At 37.4% G+C, this 23,964-nt stretch overlaps 2 protein-coding genes across 3 annotated transcripts; one reads left to right on the forward strand and one right to left on the reverse strand.

Annotated features, from left to right (window-relative positions):
• Positions 1-249: 249 nt before the first annotated feature.
• On the reverse strand, positions 250-18,189 carry LOC137957817 (uncharacterized). Of its 2 annotated transcripts, XM_068805205.1 has the most exons (11): positions 17,967-18,189; positions 17,474-17,544; positions 15,326-15,760; positions 14,811-14,947; positions 13,707-13,820; positions 13,488-13,571; positions 10,860-11,039; positions 5,396-5,540; positions 4,288-4,448; positions 4,055-4,181; positions 250-1,942 (listed from the first exon to the last, which is right to left on the reverse strand). In XM_068805205.1, the coding sequence occupies exons 3-11, from the start codon at positions 15,644-15,646 to the stop codon at positions 608-610; spliced, it is 2,604 nt and encodes an 867-aa protein (XP_068661306.1). In that variant the 5' UTR covers positions 15,647-15,760; positions 17,474-17,544; positions 17,967-18,189; the 3' UTR covers positions 250-607. The 2 variants fall into 2 exon arrangements, with proteins under 2 accessions (XP_068661306.1, XP_068661305.1); XM_068805204.1 differs by lacking the exon at positions 17,474-17,544.
• A 2,608-nt stretch (positions 18,190-20,797) lies between these two features.
• On the forward strand, positions 20,798-23,546 carry LOC137957825 (uncharacterized). Its single transcript, XM_068805206.1, has 2 exons — positions 20,798-21,812; positions 21,876-23,546. The coding sequence occupies exons 1-2, from the start codon at positions 20,912-20,914 to the stop codon at positions 22,379-22,381; spliced, it is 1,407 nt and encodes a 468-aa protein (XP_068661307.1). The 5' UTR covers positions 20,798-20,911; the 3' UTR covers positions 22,382-23,546.
• Positions 23,547-23,964: the final 418 nt, after the last annotated feature.

The following is a 23,964-nucleotide window of genomic DNA, read 5'->3' on the forward strand; positions in this document are numbered from 1 at the left end:
AGAGAGATTCTCAATTGGAGCAAAAAAATCACTACTTCTAGTAGGAAATCACTGCATTTTGTAGGAAATTAGTGCTTTCCACAAAAACCATTAATTTTCATGAAAAAATAAGTGATTTTCACGTCAGTACTTTTTCTCAATGGGCGATTCTTGTGCTCAACCTTAGGCACCATTCATCATTAAAAAATGCAAGAACCTGCAATAACTTTCAGAAATATCAAAGAGAAACAACATTAAGGGACGGCCAGAGTCAAGTATAGGAAAGCACTACAGAGATCTCAATTCAAGATTTTATTGTGTAAATGCTGTTGCATTTTTTGACATGTCGCCCCCAGATATTGTTTTAATCTCCCCCTAAATAAAAAGCAAGTGAAAGATCTTAAAAAATAAATAACATCTAATTATGACCGAAGCATACGCCAAAACCTCCCTCCTTGAGAGAATATATACATGCCTGTGTCTTAACTATGTACAGAACCATGCCTTTCATGTGTGTATACCAGCTTACGCGTACTCTGTGAAATGTCCAAAGGCAAAAATGATGAAAAGAGTGCAGCACCAGGACTCAACTCAAGACCGGCTTGTGTGAAAAAAGGAGGCATAAGTGCTACTGGTTCCAGGATCTCAGAAAAGGTCTTCCTATCTGATCATGAAGGCTAGTACTTGTATGCTGCAGATTCGTCCAGGATGTATTGTTAGCCTTCACAGCAGTAGCTTCACAACCGCTAAGATAATTGAGCTGATGAGCAGAGTATGGGAAAACATCAGCATTTCCAGAAAAGCCCCCACCACCGTAACTCCTTGAAGGATTAAAATGCTCAGCACTCGCAGAATTGTATGGAGGCCTAAGCTGTAACTGGTTATATTGAGAGAGGACACCGTAGAGGCTTTCATCTGTACTGCTGGCAGCTCCGCCAAGACACTGGCCGGTGGAGGCTGGAACATCCACACCAGACCACCCATTACGGATCCTGGATTCTCCAGAAAACCAGTTCTGGGGCCCTAACATAGACCCATTAATGTGACCTTGAAGGGAACCCACGCAAGAAGAATCTGTCATCCAGTCTTGCATGTCAACCGAAGGGAAGAGTTCTTGATTTGGGTATCGACTATTAGAATACACATTCTTTTCCATCAGCTGATGTATGAAGACATCTTTCTCTCTAATATGTCTCTGCTCAAATGTTCTCTGCTGTTGCTCCTGAAACTGACCAGGGAACTGGTCATTTTCTGGTGACCCATTGTTTGTTGGAAGGAACTGCAACACCTGCTGTTTCAACCCACTAATATGGTCATTTGAGTAAGATTGTAACATTCCTTGCCCCTTGAGGAAAGGTGGAAATGGCTCATTGCGATCTTGACTTGGATAAGTACAGAACAGAGAAGCCCCATTTTCGATATTCAAAGCATTACCACCTACTTCATTGCAAGAACTAGGTAACAATGATTCTTCAGACTCAGGATCCACCATAGTGACTTCTAAGTCAATTACACATGATGTCTGTTCTTTCATAGGCTGTGGTTGGCTGAGAGTTAATTCACCAGCAGACGTGAATCCGTGATTCCTTGATGTTGAATGGTAGTAAGGATCTGAAACACTAACAGTCTTCCAGATGCTCTTAGCAGAAGCTATAGATGCTTCCAACTCCATAACATGCTCTGTATGATCTGTATTTTCTGAGAATTGTAAAAGACTAGGAGTAGCGGCTTGTTGCTTTACAATCTCTTCACTGGCTTCCTTTGAATCCAGAGAATGGGGCAGGTCATGATAACTGTCGAGTGAAGGAACTCTCTGCAAAGGCAGAGGAGGATTATTATAAGTTGCAGGAGATACGGGTTCATCTTCTTCATCATCCGATTGATCATCTGAAGGAGCATCCTCACTTTCTCCACTTACTGCTTGTCCATGATGCGAGGAGTTAAAATTCTCCCTCACTTCAACCTGTTCATACAAGTCAATAACGTGTGAACATAAAATGCCATGGAAATGAGTTTTCTTCATCCTATCTGCAAATTATTCATAAGAAACAGTAGTCCCACTACTATTGGTGATCTATAGCAACATGCCATCCAAGGCAGAAGCGTTGAAAAGATGTAGAAAAAGCAAGCAGTCATTCTGCCTTGCAACTAAGATGACCAACAGGTGTATGGATTGTAGACACAAATACACGCTAGTATTCAGCAGCTTTGATGACATTCAAACAAATCACATGCACAAGATTGACAAACTGCAATCACAAGTATCATCCCAAAGTTCAGCTGGGATCAGGAATGACTGGGTGGTTTTGCTTGTAACTGACGAAAAAAGCACAAAATGAGATTTTAAAATTTCTTTAAGAATTATATTGACCTAGAAGCACCATATTTCTAGTGCGAATAGCTTGGTAAAGAATACTACTGAACGATGACACACAGAAACAAGCCATCCATATGAGATTGTAAAATTATCTTAAGATATAGGTGATCATCAGCATTCATCTCTCTTAACAAATAGAATCACAGGACTAACTCAGCGGATGGATCATGATCTAGGAAAGAATACAACTGACATTTGACAATATTATAAGAAACATGTAGAAAATGTAGAAAATGAGAGGGTTTCCAGAGTAAAATCTTAGGTTCAAATCTCACAGGGAGAAAGAGATGAAGAGTGCATTGTGTAATCAACTTCCAAGAAAAGTGTTACCTAATATCCTAGTTCAAAAGGCACTAAGACAAACTGACAGTCAACTGATAAATAAAATTTACCAGGTCAGCTTAAAGGTAGATACGGTCTTGTTAAAATACAAATATAACTAATATGTTACCTGTGATCCACAAGATTGCTTTTTTTTTCTGAACGTTGAACCATATAACATGGTCAGACTTTGAACCCCATAATGGTCAAACATGAACTCAATAACATGGTGAGACTTGAACCCTATAACATGGCGAGACTTGAACTCAAGACCTCACACTAAAAACCACGTAATGTGTCCATTGAACCAAAGGTCTGTTAAAGAATAGTCCCACATAGATTATGAGTACAAAGATCTTGGGTTTATTGATTGGGAAACAAACTTCCTAACTTAGCTAGTCATTATAGGATGGGCCTTGTCATGTGTTCAAATCCCCAAGGAGGCAACCTATGAAAAAGGTCACCCAGTGCCAGAGGAAAAGTCATCATAGAGTGCACCATCATGGACATCAGCATGGAAACGTGGTGGATTGTTATGGTCCTATAGGGCCCAATTTGAAGTATGGGTGTTAATTTGGGCCAGCCTAGTGTGAGATATGTTTAAGGGCCTAGTTTTCCATGTTCCATCAGTTCTAGAGTTTTTAGTGTATTCGCTAAGTACCTAACATTTAGTATCAAAGCAGGTACTCATACGTGGGCCTCCACCCAAACTGTCTACGTGAAGAGCTAGAAAAGAAGGCCTACAACATGGATTATTAGTACAAATCTCTTGAGTTTATTGGTTTGGAAAAAGACCTCCTAACTTGGCTAGACATTGGGATGGGCCTTGGGCCCAACTCCACAAGACCTATCTAATGGCCCATAGCATTGACCACCACACATAAACAATCACAATTATCTGTCATTTTGAACAGCACGTGAACTATCAAAAATCACACAAACTTCAACAAAATGTTCCGTTATAATAACTAAATCCTTTATCCTATATAAAAAGAGCTCACAATGATCTCCTAAATGTAGCTAACATTATTTGATTTTCCATGTTATCTTCTATGACCATGAAGGTCGGGAAAGGAAACAAAATAGCCAATCAAACCCAGCAGTCAGCTTAGTCTCAGAGTCAAACTGGCTATTAACTTTTTTCACCAGATTCCGAGTCAAACTATCTCCATCCCATTTTCACATTAGTTTAGTTTCTTAGACATTAATGAAGAATTCAAGAAAGTTTGAGTTTCCACAATAGCCTGTTGCTGACAAATTAAATAAGTCAAACATAGATGCTACTCCCATTTTTTTAAGTAACAACAGAATCCACGCACGGGTTGGAAGGTTGAATATCATGCAGTTCCTTCCGCTTAAGAGAAGCAAGTAGCATACCTCATCAATTAATGAAACTTCTGTTTCAAGTTCCTGCCCTATCGACCTTTTCCAGAGCTGTCTCTGTAACTGCCTCTCTTTATGGTGTGAAAAAGCTGCTGGGACATCTCTCATAGCTAATTTCAACCTGAATCCAGAGCATTACATTTACCAAAAGATGGACTCACATGGTAAAGAATACTTGAGAATCTAATGGTAAAGAATATAAATTGACAATTTCCTGAAATACTAACCAGTGCTCTTGCAACTTTTTCTTTTGTTCCTCTTCAAACAGCTCATATGGTTGAACATGAAACCTTTCAATATCACCCAACACATGGTTGAGAGATTTAGACTGAATGCCATCACCATTTTGCTTTAGCTTCTTAACTTGTTGGTGCTGTTTCTTGCTTATCTAAGATGATAAGAGAAAGACACATTCTCAGAAAGATTTAAAACAAATATGCATCACAGCCCACAGAAGATGCCTACACAGAATTATATAAAAAGAAACACCTCATAAAGCAAAAATCTACTTGACATTATAACCTGCATAAAGAATTACTAGAAACATAGAATAAGGCTGTTAAGGTATCACTGAAAAGTCAGAAGACTTCTCAGATTCAGAGTAGATTATGCCTAAACAGTCAGATGCCGATAAGTAAAGTCTATGATTCCCAACAAAAGTATGGGACATCAATCAGTTTTTTATTTTTCTCCAAAATCTGATGTACATTAATTGAACCCAACAACTTCAAAAGAGCAGCCAAAGTATCAAAAGGTTTTTTTTTTTTTTGAGGTGGTGGCCAAAACTTTTAGTCAAGTTATTACATTTCCTAACCCCATTTCAAACTAGAAGCTATGTCCTGATTTAAGCTAAATATAAAACTTTTTTTTTCAAATTTTCAACACTCAAGAAACTGCCCTCTTATTCACTAGCTCATTATTTAGGTGTATTTCTTGGTACTTTGAAGATTATTTAAACAGCAGAGTCTTCACTTTCAACAATCATTTTCATAAGTGAAATTACAAAAAAAAATCCGCAAATCTATTACAGGACACTAAGACAACCTTAATATGTCTTCCTGGAAATACCTAAAACTAATATCATTCCCAAAAATGACCTGAACTCCTAAAACTCAAAACTGTCATTTAACAGTAATAATAACAACTAACATTTATTTCAAAAAAAATAACAACTAACATTAAAAAAATAATAACATGTATAGCAATTTCTCATGTATACAGCAAATAAAAAAATAATAATTAGATTTTTTTTGAAAGTACAGTCAGAAGAAATTAACAATAGAATAACTTTGTTCTAGATCCCACTTCCCATTGATGAGAAATCAATTCTCTGACCTTGAAGTAAGACATGTATTTAGCAACGTCATTAGAGCGGATATAAACTTTTTGTGACTTTTCAACATTCTTGGCATCAGTCAGAACTTTGGCTCTTTCAGAAGTGACCAGAAAAGTTCCAGTCTTGTGCTTGCTGACCTCCATCCTACACAACAGAGACAGTGGATCAACATGCTGGTCAAAGCAAATTGTAGCCCACCGAACCCTTGAATCTGTTTTTCTTTTATTTTGATTATGCATGTACACTACCCCACATACCACAAAAGGACTTGAATCCAAAAAGCTCCCACTTGAAAACCTCCCCATGCATTAAACCATATGCCTAACCCACAATATTTCACTTATTTGGAAAAACAGAAAGAAAAATAGCAAAAAATAAACAACATCCAGCGAAGAATTTAAAGTGGCCCATGCAATTTCTTTTACACACATACACTATATGTTTACCATCATTTTAGCAGATTGTTCAAGTTAAATGGCAGTGCATGAGACTTAGCAAGTTAGTTTCATTATTGATATTAAAAAAGTCAATCTCAAAATATAATGAAGCCTCCAAAAAACAACATTTTTTTTTTGTAAATGATGGCTATCCCTACTCCTTGAAAAGAGAAATAAGCCAGGGGAGATGAACCATTTTGTTACAACCCTGGTAATGCGAGAAGCAACCTTAAGTTTTGTAAGAGGGTTAAGATTCTTCTAGAACTCGTGCTTGAAGGTTTTGGGTTGAGTTTTTATGGAAAACTTAAAAGTGACAACGGAGATCAATTGATGAGCGTGTGTGAGATGTGGAAAGGGAGGGGGGTGGCTAGGGGAGCTTGTGTGAGCTAGAAAGAGATAAGTGGCCAAATGATGGTACATTGGAGAAGCTTGTAGAGCTCAAAAGCTATGGGGGATAGCAACCCTTGAATCGGGAGTAAGCTGCTTAGTGACAGATTATCAATAGTCAATCGCCTTGGGGTGGTGTAAGCCTATGTTTATATTTGATTGAAGTTGATTATAAATGGCCCAGAAAGCTAGCAGACTCCTGGTGTGACTCCTTAGAGGACATCCTCCTTCCTACTCCTAAGATCAATTAACTTCTTTGCCCTACTTAGACTTCTTAACTTAAAGACTCCTAAACACTTCTTCCTTATCTTAGACTCCCACTGCAACTTTACTTCTACTAAGCCCAAGCAGGGGCAAACTCTTCCTACCTAACTAGATCCACGCAAGGCAAATCTCCTTGTCAACCAGGCATCCCACACGGCCAACATAGCCTGACCCTGGACACAACCTGGGACGTACCATCCTCACCCCCTAAAAAACAAACGAGAGCTTGCAGGGCAACACCAGACTTACCTAAACTATCAACATATTATTCAAAGACCTTGACATGTGTTGGCAAAAAATGGTAAGAAAAGAGCAAAGATCACAAAGCTCTTAAAAAAAACATGGACTATATGGCATACAGATTTTAAGCATATCTTCATCCAGCTCATTCCAATAGCTGACTCTTCTTTTGAACAATCACAAAGTGTGGCTTGGAAAAGTTCTCTAGAGTTTAATTCCCTGCAGAAGAGCAGAAAACTCAACCTCAAAAAAATCAACAGAGTCAGCTTTTCCGGAATAGGAAATTATAAACCCCCTTTCATGATCACAAATATTTCCCCAATCACTGAGGAGCTAAGATTCCCACGAGCTGCCATCAAAACCGAGTCAGACAACCGAGGGGATCAGACTCCCCAGAAGAAAGGTTGTTGGATTTAAAAATCGTTTGAACCAGACATGAGTTTTCAGTATCTTTTACTAATAGTAGGAATCCAGTGAGATAACAAGCATTGTCTTAAAATAGCAAAATAATGCATTATATTCAAGTGAAAAGAGTAAAAAGTAAAACAAAGAGGATATTAAGGAACTAAAAAACCAAACCGATCTTGATTGAAGCCAAAATTGTCCAGTAAGAATAATAGTATGAATTTATTATAAAAAAAAAGAATAATAGAATGATTTTTTTTTTTAATTCCAAGGCAAAATGACTGCAGGATAGTGCTCAAAATTTTCATTTAAACGGTTATTACGGCAAACAGAAAAAAAAAACATTCAGGAGATGTAAACAATAGATAGCAAGAGAAATCAGCCATTAAATAGCCAGATCAAAAGGCTGAAACAGATCTACACAATGGAGAACCATTGAACCAGGTAAGCATTTACTAACTTAAAAGCCAGTCCAAATTTGTTCAGTTCAGTTCAACAATGTGGATGGCTTTAATAGGTTTTAAAATTTATGCATCAGAAAAAAAAAAAAAAAACTCTACATGAAAGCAGCAAGTTCCTGAAGAATCTCAAATTAGGAAAGTTTAAATAATAGAAAAGAAGAGTCCACTTGGAGGCCTACCATTGTTGAGTTTTCCAGTTTCCAGAGTAAAGTTGTTAGTTTTAAAACAAGAAAAAACAAACTACATCCACACAACAATGTCAATTGCTATTAGGAGATTAGAGAGAGAAGTGAAAACCAGGATTATGAACCCAAAACATTTTATTTTATTTTTTTAAATAATGCTGATTTTTATTAAGGCAAAAGCTCAAGAGAGCATATTACGAACCCAAAACATTTAAAACTATTAAAAACTGATTTTAGAGTTAATAAGTATAATACAAACCATAGATCTTACTCCTAATAACAAATGGAAACACATAAAATAAAACAAAACTTTCGAGTGATTTTAAATTTCCTGTTAAAAAAGAAACGCTCCAAATTAATAAAGCAAAAGTGTGAATTGTAACAAAAGACAGAAATTTGTGCCATGATGGCTAGCCCTTCTAGAGCCCCTGTGCAAGTGGAACGGCAGCACCCCCCGTGGTCATTAAGCTCATTTTTTATGGTAACCGCCCTTGATTGTTCTGGGATTGTGTGTTTCATATCTTCTATCCTACTCCAGGACTCTTGGTGTGACTAATTCCACAACTACTAAACTCTTTGGCATCCTTCATGACCTTATTCTCTTCCGTGACCATTCTCGTGGACCCCTCATCATTGAAGAAGACTCAAAAGTTGTGATTGGCTGGTGCTCTACCCCTTCGGACGTCTCATGGTGGCATTGGGATATTTTTTTGGACATTTCAGAAATTGTATCTTCAACTTGTACTTGGTCTTATGTTCCCAGATCAGCAAATTTTGTTGTTGATTCTTGTATTAAACTCGAAACCTCCCTGCAATCTCTTGTTGTAAGGGGAGCGTTTCCTTAATGTTTTTGTTGTTTTTCTTTTGCTCTTAACAAAACCATAACTTTTAAAAAAAAAATATACAAAATCCCAAATTTTAGATATGTTAGTGGGACTAGTCCTATATAGATAAATGTATGAGAGATTGCTAGGAAGTTTCGAATTTAGCCAATTTATCAGCCAAAGAGTTGGTTAATCTAAGAATGAGATTCCAAGTACAATGAATAGAAGACACAATGTCAACAATACAATCGGTGATAGGCCAGTGACACCAAGGGAGGGAGCTATTCTTTTAAACACCAATCGATGACAGTCTTTGAGTCTCCTTCAATAATTAGTTTGCCATGGAGACGTTCCTTGAAGATTCAGACGCCGAATAGAAGAGCACTCACTTCTGCAGTATTTGAATCGGCCATGCCCACCGGCCCAACATAAGAAAGAACAGGGTCTCCATTGTTGCCTCTTAAAACACCACCAGCTCCAGCCAGCCCAGGACAGCCAATAGCACTACCATCTAAATTGAGTTTCAAGTAGTCGCAAGGGGAAGGATCCGAAATGGCAATAACTGGATTCCTGCAAGGGCCCGTCATATGAGTGATCAACCTCCAATTTTCCCGAAGGAAAACACATGATAGAGCGGCAAACTCCTTTCTGGTATGTAACCAACTTGAGATAAGGCCCACAGCATGTGAAGCTGCATTGTCTGGGGTACTAGCTTTGGAATTGAATATTCGGTTATTTCGTTCGAGCCATAAGCATCAAGGAACATGTGCAAGACATGCCAAAAGAATTAACTTGCCCAACCGAGGAAAGCGGATCCCCCTTACCATCTCATAGGTGCTGAAGAGGTCTTGATGAAGCCCCATTTGGAGCCTTATCTTCTGAATTCATCTAGATGTGCCAGGAAAATCCACAATGTAAGAGTACATGCCGGACTGTCTCATCACATACTCCACAGGGGGGACATAGAAAAATGTTAAGAAAATAGTTGATTTATAAGGTTGAGAAATGGGCCTTCTAAGTGGTCAGCCATTTCGAGATGGAACCAGACTCAATCTTAACATGGTATCAGAGTAGAACATCTGCATGTCAAGCCCAATTTGGGCCTGATACAATCCCAAATGTTATTAAGGAGCAAGAGGTAAGGCATGAAATGTCAAAAGAAAAAAAAGTGGAACATGAAGAAGACGAATCTGAGAAGATGAACTTTCAAAAAAGCAAAGCCAAGAATATCTAGCCGTATTGTTGAGAAGGTGACTTCTCAGACATAGAATATTGATATTTTAAATCATTACAATAAACCAATAAGTGCAAGGACATAGTTTTCCATACACAAAAGGTATTTTGGTTATTTACCTTTAGTTGGCAGACCATTTTTGACCATTTTTGTCTTCATTTTTATTCCTAAGTTCTTTCTTTTTATAAAAGTGATAATTTATTAACTAAGAAAAATAACATAGATGTTTCTAAGTTCTTAGCTCATAGGTTCATTAGTTATTAAATTAAAGGGAGCATTTTTGTAAATTTAATGGAGAAATCTTCAATAATAGGCAAAAATGACAGTTTATAAGGGCATAGGAGGTCATTAGGTTTAATACCCCAACCTAAACCTCAGCCACACTTCAATTACAAATTCCGAATGAAAATTATTGCATTTTTTCCTCTCCAATCGTAATTCCTTTTGATTTTAGGCTGGATTAACAAACCCTAAGACAGAATTACAGTGATTTTTTTTAGGTCGAAGTCCAAAATGCAAACTTGCTGGATTGCTGTTTTCCCTACATATTAAAAGTGCAAACTTAGTCTTTAGGGTGTGTTTACATTCCATGTCAGCATGAGAGTCGTGTTGAGTTTTTACCTCATCGGTGTATGGAATAGTTCAGACCCGTTTTGTGTAAACATAGATGTGAGATAAATGTTAAGAAAATAATTGGTTTATAAGGTTGAGCAATAGGCCTCCTAAGTGGCTATTCATTTTGAAATGGAAAAGGGTTCAATCTTAACAAAAAAGACTTCGATGAGGATGAGCAGAGACAAAATGTCAAGTAAACGGTTTTTTCTCTTGAACTTGCAATACCTGGAGAAATCCCCTCTAATTCACAGCCAAGCTCTATTCTGATGAATAGAAAACAATGTATGACTCGATACGATGTGAATTCAGGGCTATGTTATTGCAAACTATTCTACCAATCATATATTAGTAAGCCTCTCCACACTGGTAATTAATATATTAGAACTAGCCCATATAGTTGATGCCTCTTACCTTACAACAGGTTTCACCATCTTCTTCCCAAAAATAGTAGCTTTTTTGTGAGTAAAAATTTTCTCCTCTGCAACCTGTGAGCCAGAGTCAGCAGTGGCTATTACGCTATCCTCTGCTTCACATGATCTAGATCCAACTACTTGCGATGAAAAGTTCTTATCTGTGTTCTTTCTTGAGGGACTGAAAAAGAGAACAGAATAAAAACAGGAGCAACATCACAATAATATACACCAATTTAATGATCCAGATTAATGAAAACTCTTTGAAATCTTTACATCACCAAATATTTTGCTAAGCCAGATCAAAAGTAGAAAAACAAAAAAAAATGCAGAATTGCCAGTTCAGAGAATGAGAACTGCGTTTGAAGTTCTTTTTCATATTGGTGAGACTTTAATGCAAAGTCCGAAGGCAAAGAATACAGAACAGCCAAAACCGGGGGTGTCTCTATTACAACAAGAGATTGGAGGGAGACTACTTGTTTTTGCAAGAGAGAGAGTCAACTAAGCAATTATATAGTGGAAGGTTCTCCATTCTTTGACAGAGACTGGAGGCAACTTTAACTAATACAGAATCCATACAAGCAAAGCAAAAGTAAGCCATAATTCCAGGGTAAGAATGAAAACATTTTGCACCTCATCTAACTGCTAATAGCACAAGAGTCGGAATTATTATTTTTTTTTAAATGAACAAGAGTCAGAATAATATAATAGCTGGGAACATATATAGTGAAAATTCATCCTTTTTGGCCAATGCATTGCCTCACCAATTTGGCCTGACACTTTAATTAATACAGAATCCCTACAAGCAGGCAAAAGCAAACCATAACTCCACAGTAAAAATGGAAACATTTTGGACCGCATCAACCTGCTATTAGCACAAGAGTCAGAATAATATAATAGTTGGGAACATATATAGTGGAAATTCATCTGTTTTTGCCCACGAGTTGTTCACCAAGTTGGCCTGACCCATATTTGACACTAAGATAAATTATAGAAACACATCAACCAACTACTCAGTCACATCAGTCGGCATATATTATCTGGCTTCATCCATGGTCAAGAAAATATTGATAATGAAGATCCCCTGAAGACATTGAACATGAAGATTACAGTGTCTTAGTAAAAGCTTTCTCTTAATCAGGGTTTCATGTCAGACTATCACCATCCTGTTATCAGATACCCAAAAACCTGCGACATCTCAGATGAGACATGTTGACTCAGACCAGACAGAATGAATGTCCTAAATTTGATCCAAAACCATCCTTATAAATATGTCAAATATATTAGAAACTTATAAAAAAATAAAGTATAGACCTGAACAATTGATATAATAGTTTTCATTATTTTACCAAACAGATTAGTAAAATTATAAAAAGTAAAACGTGCATACATATCAGTTGAAAGGCACTCAGTCTTTTGATTTAATCAGTTTGTTTTTTCAATCTAAATACTTTCATCCAAGTGAAGCTCAGAACTAAATGATCTAAGCCTTGTGATTACTCAAAAGATTTTCACTACTTTCATCCAACAAAAAGATTACTTAGATCATACAGTATTAATTGTTTGGACCCATTTTTTTTTCTTTTTGTTGAGAGGGCGTGGCGCGATTCGAAGTCGCGACCTGACGCTCCTGGTTGTAAAGAGAATACCATCAGACCACACGGCCTTAGGTAATTGTTGGGACCCATTTAATAAAATATTTATTCATATACCTGAACCTTCTAGCATCTAATTGGAGAAAATTTCAAAGGTATTGAAGCATGGGTCACTTGAAAACATCGTTTCAATAGTTTATGTGTTGATTTTGTGGCCTTGTGTAATGCATAATAACTTATAACAGATGGTTTAGCATTTCAAATAAAATCATAAAAGATGCGTTAGTGAAGACATGCTTAAGAGAAGCACATAAGAAACTTTATTATCAAGGACCCCATTAGATAAAAAAAATCCAAATTTTTTCTTATACTTGAACCTCAATTGGAGAAAAACTCAAAAGGCATCGGGGCATGAATCACTTGAAAACATCCTTTCAACAGTTTCAGAGTTGATTTTGTAGCCTTGTAGCATAATCAGAGATGGTTGCATAAGGAACCTTATTATCAATGTATTTAAGCAATAAAAATCCATGCACATGACACAAGGCTTTACAATTACATTAATCAAAATGTACAATAGTTCAAAGAGTAAGTGTCTAATATGACTCTCCCAGTCAAAGCTTTTATTGATTTGGGACCAAGTTAAGTTGGACCCAAGTTGAACCCACTGACCGCCACATAACTGGTCAAAACCAAGACAACTCAGCAAGATGCAAGATGTCTCACCAGGATGGGGATCCTAGACAGGTAGAGGGCACACAAAAAATGTCTACCCTGTCTTGTCTAAAATGTAGTATATGCATATAAATTGAATCATATGATGATAGTATTTATGTATGGCTAATGATAAAATTTTAAAAGCATTCACGAAATTTTTGTCATGGAATGGCAGTACCCACAAAGAACATCAAAAAAGAAACAGAAACTAAAACATTACAAACATTCATACTAGTAAGAAGAGGAGAGTTCTACAAAAAACAATAAGCGGAAAACCTATTCAATGTTCAATAAAGCTTTAACTAAACAGAAGCAACCTCCACAGCTCCTCAACAATTTCCTTCTCTGGATCCTCACAGCACATCCATCTTTCCCTCCACATTTGGAGACACTCCAACATGCTGTCACAGGAATTAAATTATTTTTTTACTGAACAGGAATTAAATTATATAACCAGAAATGCCAAAAGAAAAGAATCACCAGAAAAATGACTAGAAAAAAAAATGTCAATTAGATGGAACAACATATACACTTACTCAGTATGATATTTCTGTAACTCTGAGTAGTAAACACGCCTATTAGATTTAAATTTCCTCTCACTATGAAGAATAGCATCAGGATGAAGATTACCAGAACAAAGTGAAGCACCCCTGCAAATAAGCCAAGAAATATCAGTTAATTGGAAATATCTTGTGACAGATTATCAGTTGTGAAGAGAAATGAAAAAAACAAAATTTTCATGACACAGAGATGACAAAAGTAGAATCTCAGAAAGTAATAAACTGAAGATAAAGATTCCATACAGATCAGACTGGGTGACAGATGTAGCATTGACTTCATGCAATAACTAAGGGCAAGATAGGAATCATAAAGGAACAAGATGTAGTACAAGAGAGAAGAACTCAAAATTTTATTTTTTTTAAGTGGCAAGAACTCAGAGGATTAAATGGTTGTTTCCAAGAAAACAAGCCCAAAACAGAGAGTTAAGTAGCCTTTTTGCTTTGTTGTAGGTTAGAACAGTCTGAAAACTTTACTAAGAGAATTAGAAGGCATATTTTGTGGTCACTCAGATCCTTTTTAGTGCATAAACTAAATGACCTATTGGATCCTTTCAAGAAGTAGAAAAAAAATAAAGTGAAAGCAAATAAATCAAACCAAAGCAGAAACATTAAAGTTTGCAAGCAAAGAAAATAATCTTTTGCTACAGATGAAAACCTGGTTAGGGAAACATTCTCCGTTAAAAAGACCATGATCTCAAGGTGATCACAAAATCCCAAGTCCAACACTGGTAGGCTTTGGAAGTAATGACCAGAACTTATTTAGTTTGTTCTCAAGAACTAACCTATAATCATGGTGACCATGTAATGAGAGAAGAACTGAATCAAACATGATAATAGCATTTTTCTAAATGATGATGAGCTGACTTATGCCACTGTTACAAGAAGGAATTACCACAATGATACAACTGACAAAGAAGAGTATATCATAACTTTATTTGAAAATGACGAGTGTAACGTAATTGAAATTAATAACAAGGACTCTGTGTTAAAGACTGCTTATAAAGATAGATGAGCAATGCTGTTCAACTTCCCCAAATGAATTTTTAAATGGCAGTACAAAACAGAGGTTCCAATACTTACCATTCAAGGAAGGGGTTCCCAAAGTGAAGGTTATCCCCCTGAAACAACGCTTGCAACACTTGATCTATGTCACTACCTCTTGGAAGAAACTGACTCAGAAATTTTCTCTCTGATTGTGATAGGTATGCATCCCACACCTAGCAAAGAAATAAAAAATTGCATCTACCCATAAATAAGCATGTAAAAAAAAAGCAGATGCCTAACCTCCTAAACAGCTTGTTTCTGGTTACTATAGGAGATGAACAGAAGTAGGAGCAGGAAAAAGTAAATGGCATTAATAAGAGCTATGACTGGTAATATAAAAGAACAACTGTCCCTCCTAAATGATTGATAAAGAGAACAATATGTTTTTGGTTTTTCACCATTAGTCATGCAGATGACTAATGGGACCAGTTTTGCCCATTTTGAACATTGTAATTTAGACATCATTGCCCTTTTTCTTTGAATAGTCTTTGCTACACAGCTCTCAGCAAAACCAAGGCTTAAAGTGTGAAGTAATCAGGCAAGTTATTTACCTGGCATGACAGCACTCCACTGAGATTCTCTAACCCAAAGATTTCTTGAGGAATACAAATGATATCAGCTAAGCCTACATGTGAGAGAGGAATAGAATCCATATAAGGAGCCATATGTCTCATAGTTATTCCTATCTGTTCCCTCTTGGCCACAGCTCTGTTTTGACTGTCATCCCACTCCAAGGAAATATGAGATCTCATGTTCAATACATTTGGTGATGATTCATGTTTCTTTTTCTTTTTTGATCTATACTGCTCCTGTAAATTGCAACTTACAAGACTGGAAGCACTCAAACGCTTTTTCTGCTGACCAGCTGCCATTTTGCAGGCCTGCGACAGAATGGGTACACAAGATCCTCGATATCACTCCAGAGGCTGCCTTCCTGATCTATCCAGAAGAGAAAGTATTTCCTCTGAAATAGACAAGCTTGAGACCTTACATGATAAAACATGGTATTAGAGCCTTGAAATAGAAATCACGACAAACTAGTACTTAGTGCTTGATGGCATTGCAAATAAACCTAACTTTGCCTCACATGTTTGTGTCAATCAGTTGACTATCTCTGCTTTCACAGGCCTTTCTTCCTTTTCTTTCTCTTTTCATTAATCAGAAATTATAATTGCAGACATGGACAGTAGTTGCAGTTTATTAGCAGATTTGATATTTATTAGATTGAGGCAAGCAGTTTAGTAGCAGAAGTGTAGACAACGTGTAAGTTAAGTTAAAAATAGTAATTAATTTTTCTTTTAATTTAAGAAACTTAGAAATATGAGAAAGTAAAAAACAGGACATATTACCAATTTAAACAAATTAAAGACGACTCAAGGGAAAAAAGGATAGCCAAGCCTCTGTTTTCTTGTTACATAATCCGGCCGTTCAAACATAAAAGTTTTTTCTAATGGAATAAAAATTGTATATTGTGAGTTATATAAAGTCTTACATTCACATTTTTCAAAAACAAAATGGAAATTGTGTTCTACATTTAAAAAGTGCAAAGAATAATCATTTCAAAAAATAAAAAATAAAGAATGCAAAGAATGCAGAGAGAAGAGAGGAATCCTTTCAAGCCCCAAAGTGACAAAAGGAGGGAGCTTCCAACTGGTTCCCTTAGAGGGAGCGCTTTTTTTGTGTGCTTGCAGATGAATGCCCTCAATTGAACTTTTTAAACTAAAAGAATGCAATCAATACAATGCAGAGGAAAAGGAATCCCCTCAAGCCCCAAAGTTAGAAAGGAGAGAGCTTCCCTCTTAGGAAGAGTTTTTTTGGGGGTGTGTGCTTGCAAATATCAGATTTACAACATTGGAATCCTCAACTGTTCTAGCTTACAGAAGCATATTCAGGGGAGCACTCCCTTAGTTTTGTCTTGCACTCTTTGCTTGAATAAAACCATATCTTTTTCAAAAAAACAGAGTTTGAGAAAACAACATACTTGGATTTGAAAAATGCAATCAAATTAACATGCATACACATGCATAAAAACTCAACATGAAATTTGAGTGAAAAGACCAACCTGCTCCTATTTTTTGAAAAATGGAAAATTTAGCACGAATGATTGAAAGAAAGAAAACCTGCCCATAAATTTTGCTTGCAGATAAATAAAAAAAATAAAAAACGTGGATGGTTTTTCTTGGGTGTTTTCCCTAGATTTTTTTTTTCTTTGTCACAGGCTAGTCGAGGTGTTTGAAGAATATTAGAACAACATGATAAAGAAGTGGTAAGTGACAAATTTTAACAAAATTTATGACACACTGCCAGAGAATCTCATGAAAATACTAACCTTCCTCTGACAATAAGTGAAACCACACAAGTAACATTATTCACTAAAACAGTTGCCTTTTTTTTATTTAGTCATAAGAGCTCTTTAAGTCAACTAGACCTACGACTTGAATAAACTCTCTCAATAAGTACATCTCCAGTAAAATACTTATTAATTTTTTTCCTATCAAAACAAAGGCTACATATCAAAGAAATAAAAGTTTCCTCTAATAATAATATTTTTTTCTATTTGAAAAGATTCTAAAAACATAAGAAAATAATTTTAAGTGTAAAAAAGAGAGAAACAGTAGATGTAAATAAAGTACACAAGTGAAAAGAGTATGATGGAAGAAGGACGAGAAGAAGATGCCGTTAAAGTGAAACAAGCGTACAACTAATTATAACGGCTTCCGTTCCTTTCCTTCCACTCCGACGAATGCTAATCCAAGTATTGAGAAGTTCCCTTTCATGAGATAAATGGAATCATATTAACTACAGAACATCATAAAACAATTGAAATAGCTAAATCGAAACTACTTTTACTTCTGATGTCGAAAAGCGAGTAGCGAACAGAATAGCAAAACAAACAACTGCCATATGAACAGAAAACCGCACACTCAATACAATCGACACAACATAGACATACTTCCGAATTGATCCACATTACTATCCTCGAATGAATTCCAACTTGCCGCATGTTAGCATTCGGAATCCAGTTCTCTGACTCCGAATCAGTAACATGCAGTCGTACAAGCATCGAAAACAGACACAAGAAACAAAATTCCATATCCACAAACAACCGTTCTCGCAGTAAACAAAACCCTAAAACAACCACAATCTTCGTAAATCCGACAGTGAGCAGTCAAACAGAAAACTGTAGAATACCTGCAATATCATCGACGCTTATAGTACGAATTTGAGAAATACCAGAGCACCCGAGAAGAAGGAAAGGAGCAAGGGGTTGCTTTTATCTACTCGAGTCACTCCGTATTCCTTAGACTTCTAGTTCTTGTGGCGGAAAAGGAAGAGAGAGCGAGGGGCGTTTTGGGGATAGACGGGCAATAAGGTCTGTGCCGAGCAAGAGAGAGAGAGAACAGACTGGTTTCGTTTTATCCGCTTCGTTCGGGAGAGAAAAAACCGAGACTGGGGTGATTCCTTGGAGCCGTTAATCTTTCGCCTTTTCGCTGATCCTCGTCGTCGCGCGCGCGCGCAGAGTTGAGGTGGGCCCACAGCAGTAGCGTCCGTACTTTGGTTTCAGCAGAGATTTTGCATGTGGTACAAAGACGTGGGAATATCCCTCGCTTTGATAATAGGAAACAATTTCGTGACTCGGAGCCCGTTACACGTCATTTTTCCCGCCCTTCGGCCAAGGAACTAGCGGTTCGCCGGAATCTTCCGACCGCAACCGCTAAAATTTCTTCAGAAGGCAATTAAGATATTAATGTGGGTTATTATATTTCTGTCTTGTGAAGTTTTATTTCTTTTATGCATTTAACAAGACAAGATAATAGTAAAATGAGAAATTTGGTAAAAATAGTGATTATCTCTGTTTTTTTTTTTTTTCTCGGCAGAATTAGAAATCCAAGAAAATCAGATAACCCGAACGTGCATTCAGCGTAGATCGTCGAAAAGCAATTCTAGCAATAAACAATAATCAGAACTCAAAAGTCGATTGTAACGAACGATGAACAGAATAACGTCAATCGGAAAGTACAAAGCAGAATCATAAGTCTATGCCGCCGCCTCTCCTCTTTCCGGTGGAAGTTCTCCCGCCAGAAAGAGGAAGGGCGGCGACGGTAGAACCCATTAAAAAATCCCCGCCCAGTTACTTCCTGCCGGTTATGTTTAGTAACCATCCTCTATAACTAGTAAAAAACTGTCCTGGGACGACGACCAGACAGTCGTTTATTTACGAATAACCATCGTGTTGGCTTTTCTGAAACTGATAGTGAAAATTATTAGGCAGTTAATCGGTCGTACAATGACCAAAAGCGTTATAGTGGAAGCAGTGTTGAAAGTCCTGAGCGATTCCTTGAAGAAAAGAAATATGGAAATTTAGAATATCAAAGCTCGCTTATTAATATAACCAATAAATAAAACCACGCATGTCAGTAAAGTTATTTGATGAAAATCTCCTACAAATAAGGATGGGGAATAGAAAACCAAGGAAAAATTGAAAACAACAGAATGAAAATCTGAATCACAAACTTAAAGAACAATAGAAAGAATTTAGATTAACAGAAATAAAAAACGATCAACAAATGAGAGTAACAGAAACAAAAACAGAGAAAGGGAGCGACTTTTAACCTGAAATCGACGATAGTGGAGAAAGTCCAGGACATTGCAATAACCTTTAGATTACACAAACCAAGATAAAAAAAACCCAAAAACAAAGACAAAATAGGATTTAGGGTGGCATCAAGCCAGCTTGCAAATCATTCGAGTTCGATTCAATTCAGTTTTTACTTGAATTCGGCTCGAACTCAAACTTGAAATAAGGTCCATTAAGTATGATAAGCCAAACTCCAGATTTTCTAACTTTTGTTTGTTAGCTCTTGATCTGACTCGTTAGCATAATTTTTTTACAAAAATACCCTTTAATGTTTTCGTTATTTTCTTCTTTAGTTGGTTAATAGTTTACTTTATTTACCTCAAAGTTCAAAGACAATCGACCGTTCAGCCCTTTTAGGTCCTTCAACATCTTATGTAATTGTTTGCCGATAAAATAAACACTATTGATGGATGTGTTTGTTTTTTCTTTTACATTTATTAAACTTGTTGTTATACATTAGAATGCTCCATTGTAAAGTATTTGCAATTCATCAATGGTATTAAGTTCATCACATATTCTCTTTATTTATATTGGTAATTTTTTTTATAATTTTAAATGTAAGTTGGAACTCAAACCCGACTCAAGCTCAAACTCAAATTCGATTAAAAATTTGGAGCTCGAGCTCAAGTTCGAATTCGAAGTATTTATAACATGCGAAACTCGAACATATGTAGGTCCTAGCTTTGCTCTGCTTGATGCCACCCCTAAGTATTAGGACTTGCCTCTCGTAGATTCCTTTTAACAACTTTTAGACATTGAGATTTTCAAAAATCAAAGAAATTGAGATGACGTCCATTTTGGCTCAAGTTTGGCTCTGTTAGGTGCCATCCATTTTGGATGTTGAGTTCATTTGAAGATGTAGAAGTCATGCATAATGATTTACATGCGTTTGAAGGGGTCATGGTGGACTTGAAATTGCTTATGAAGTGGAAAGTTTTTTTTAAAAATACTATATAGCTAGTTATTTTGGAACGAACCTTAGACCCAATTTCACATGATATCAAAACAAGTACTCGTATATGGGTTTCCATCCAAATTATCCATATGTAAATGCCTAGATGGTCTACACACGAGAAAAGAGTATTAAAGAATAGTCCGACATGGATTAATAAGAATAAATATATTAAATTTATTAGTTGGAAAAAAGTTTTATTTGGATGGCTCATTTGGGATGGATGTCTTCGTGAAAGCAAGGAAAGAGCTGGAAACTTTGTGATTTTTTCTAGGGAAAAGAGGGGGTAGCCGACTCGGACGGAGAGGGGAGGACAACTACAGGGACTCCCGAGGTCACTCGAATCGTCCTGGTCATAATCTTTAATATAGATGGATTAACCGACCGCCATAGTCTTTGCTTTCTAGATTTCAGACGTCTCTTAGGCCAAGCCAGTGCATGAGTTGCGATCCGAACAGTGCAAAAGACTAACACGAGTCTGAGAAAGAGCGAGAAAGAGCGAGAAAGGCGATCACTCCCCTGAATACTTTGCGAGATTTCATTCCAATGGGAGCACTCAACAACGATACATTCGAAACCCTTGTTCCCTCCCGATTCATCTCTTTCTCCTTTCCCAACCCCGATCCTCATCACCCCGCCAATCCCCACGGCGACTTTCTACGCGTTGCCGTCCTCGATTCGCCTCTCTTGGCTGCGTCCGTCCCCAAATGCGCTGCTCTCCTGGCCCCTAAAGGTCGAGAACCCGATTGGATCTTCTCCACAGAGCAAGGGCACTTCCAGCTCCTCTTCAATTCACCCGGCGTCTCCCGACTTGTCCTCATAGGTGATCCCCCGCAAGCAAACGATTCCTCCTGCGCGGTCTACATGCGCCCCAAACACGAATATGGGGTTTCGTACCAGGAGAAATTGACACCTCTTCTCTTTGCTCTAGCTCCGAAAGAGGCTTTCCGATATGGTGTGCCGGACATTCCGTTTATTTCTTACGAGGACAACGTGATTCGTCGCGTATCGGTAGCGTATTATGCTGGTCAGATTGTCGGAGATATGGTGGTGGAGGACGTAGAAATTGAAACGGGCTCGCCTGCGACGCAGCTCCGCAGACGCTTACGTTTTAAGCGGATGCCCAATTTGGTGCAAACTGCGGTACGTCTCCTGCCGGGAGCTCAGATTGGGAAATCTGGGTCGGATTCGACTCTGTTTCGGCTCGAGACAGGAGTGATGACTCAATCCTATTTGGAAGCAATGGCTGCAGGCTTGTCTTTACTAGGTCCGTGGCTTGAAAACAATGACCTCTCTGGTGTGAGTCCTCCTCGGGTTCTCTGTCTTGGTGTGGGTGGCGGCGCCTTGTTAATGTTTTTGTGCGCTTGGTTTGAGTTCGATTTGTTGGGCATCGAGGCAGATGAAGCGGTTTTGACAGTAGCGAGGCGATACTTTGGACTAACTGAAGGTCGGTATCTCCGTGTTTGTGTAAGGGATGGTATCGAACTGCTGAAAAGTTTTGTCTTCCCAGGTATTTGTTCGAGCTCGGTGGCCAGTGAAGTGGCCAGATTTTGGGCTGGACTGGACAGGGGTAACAAGGTAGACAGTTTGGAGAACACTGGTATAAGCTGCAACTCAAAGATAGATGACAAGACTCGATTCTTGAGTAATTGTTGTGTACATGTGATAATGGTGGATTTGGATTCAAGTGATGCCAGGAATGGTTTAAGTGCACCTCCATTGGAATTTGTTGATGTCTCCGTCCTTCAGGCTGCGAGGTTGGTTCTCCATGAAGATGGGATTCTTGTAGTTAATGTAATTCCTCCTAGTAATGCTTTTTACCTTAGAATACTAACTGAACTCAAAGGAGTATTCTCTGAGCTGTATGAAATAGATGTGGGTAATGGTGAAAATTATGTTCTGATTGCCACCGTTTCTCCTATTGGATTTGATGCAAGAGGGAGCAGGAATCGTGTTGCAGACAAGTTGAAAATGGTCATTGAAGGAAGATATCTGGAGGGTATAAGGAGACTTTGAATTTATGCTTGGAGGCCATCAACTTGATGTTACTTGAGGTTCTTCAAAAAAAAAACTTGAAGCTACTTGAGCTGTGAAGCATGTTTGAGCTTAAAGAGTTCTTTTAACCACCCACAACTGTGAATTTCGGGTTGGGTTGGGAGGCTATTTCGGGTACAGCTTGTTAATTTCGTTTCATGTTTTATGAGAAATACTTCCGCAAGAGTAGGCTCATAAAGGAAAGAAGAGTTTATACGATATGAGAGGAAAGAATGAAGATTAATTATCATGCAATAGTAGCCGGATATAAAGTATTGCCAACAGGTTCCTGGTTGTTACTGGATTCTCCTTTCGATCTTCATGACTACTGAATCCTTCAGAGGGCTACGTAATACCTTAACCTGCTGTCTGACAAGCACAGTTAAAATTACAATGGAAATGGGTCTTGCTGCAATAGCTTGTGAACCAGTGTTGGATCAAAGTTCACCTCTTTCATGTTCGAATATGTTCTGCACGAGTTTCATTGTTTTCCCCACTTTCAATCATCTTCAAAGCCTTTTGGATTCAATGCTTCTCTTTGACTGCTAGTAGGGAAGATGGTTTGATAAACATATCAGACGAGGGCCATCTAACGGTAGTTGGCCATGGAAGTCACTAATAATTTGTGTATCCGTGCACTGCTCCTTTAATGAGGTAATTTCCTTGACCCTTGTTTTCCAGGAAGAAAATACTGAGGCAGATTTTCAACTTTAAGGGGGAGCAGCGTGAAATGATATTTCTTGCTTCCACTCTCATTTTATATATCCTGTAAAGTGTCTTTCAGTTATTTATTTATTATTTTCTTTCATTACTTGGGCATTTCTTATTGTTTTTATTTTTTCACCTATTCATACAAATTCATCTAGCATTTTCAGAAAAGAAATGTCAAATGCTTCAAACCATGTGAGGGGGATTATCAACTTATCAATCAAAACACATCTTCTCAATTTTTTTTTCCTGACAAAAATGCCTGTTCTCAATACTGGAACCCTTTATTGTGCATGATGTGTCCTCCAAATATATGGAAATTCTTGTTCCGCTTATACAGGTGTCTTTCTTGTTACATTCTCTACTCATCTCTCCATTATAAGTGTCCAGGGTCACCTCCATCTCAGATCGATTATTGTTCTGCTTGACTTTTGCTCATCAGTCATCACTAAGGCATGGATATTAAACTATTATGTTTGATAGTAACAGTATTCTGTATTCACAGAGTTGTCAGCTTTCCCACTTCATTAAAGTGTGAACTAAGCTACTTTCAACTCAACCTTTTGGTTCATACTTGATTTGGTGTGCACTTCAAACTTCTGAAATTTAACTAACTAATTCTGAGTGTAAGAAAACCTTCAAGTGAAGATAAACACAGGACATCATTTAGGTAGTTACTTTTGGTTCTCACTGGTGGTTGAGTATATTGGATGTGTTTAAATCTATATTCAAGAAAAAAATGAGTAATTTATTAGAAGTCCTAAGTGTTCCTGAACAACTTATTGATGTATAACAGCAATCTGTTTGTGGTGAAATGTATTGTCTCTTGCCTAGAAATTTAACTAATGTTAGAGATT

This window comes from Aristolochia californica, unplaced genomic scaffold (assembly GCF_029961685.1).
Source record: "Aristolochia californica isolate CCGP_79_NKW_82.1479 unplaced genomic scaffold, dmAriCali1.0.hap1 SCAF_1, whole genome shotgun sequence".
In the NCBI taxonomy this organism is placed as follows: domain Eukaryota; kingdom Viridiplantae; phylum Streptophyta; class Magnoliopsida; order Piperales; family Aristolochiaceae; genus Aristolochia; species Aristolochia californica.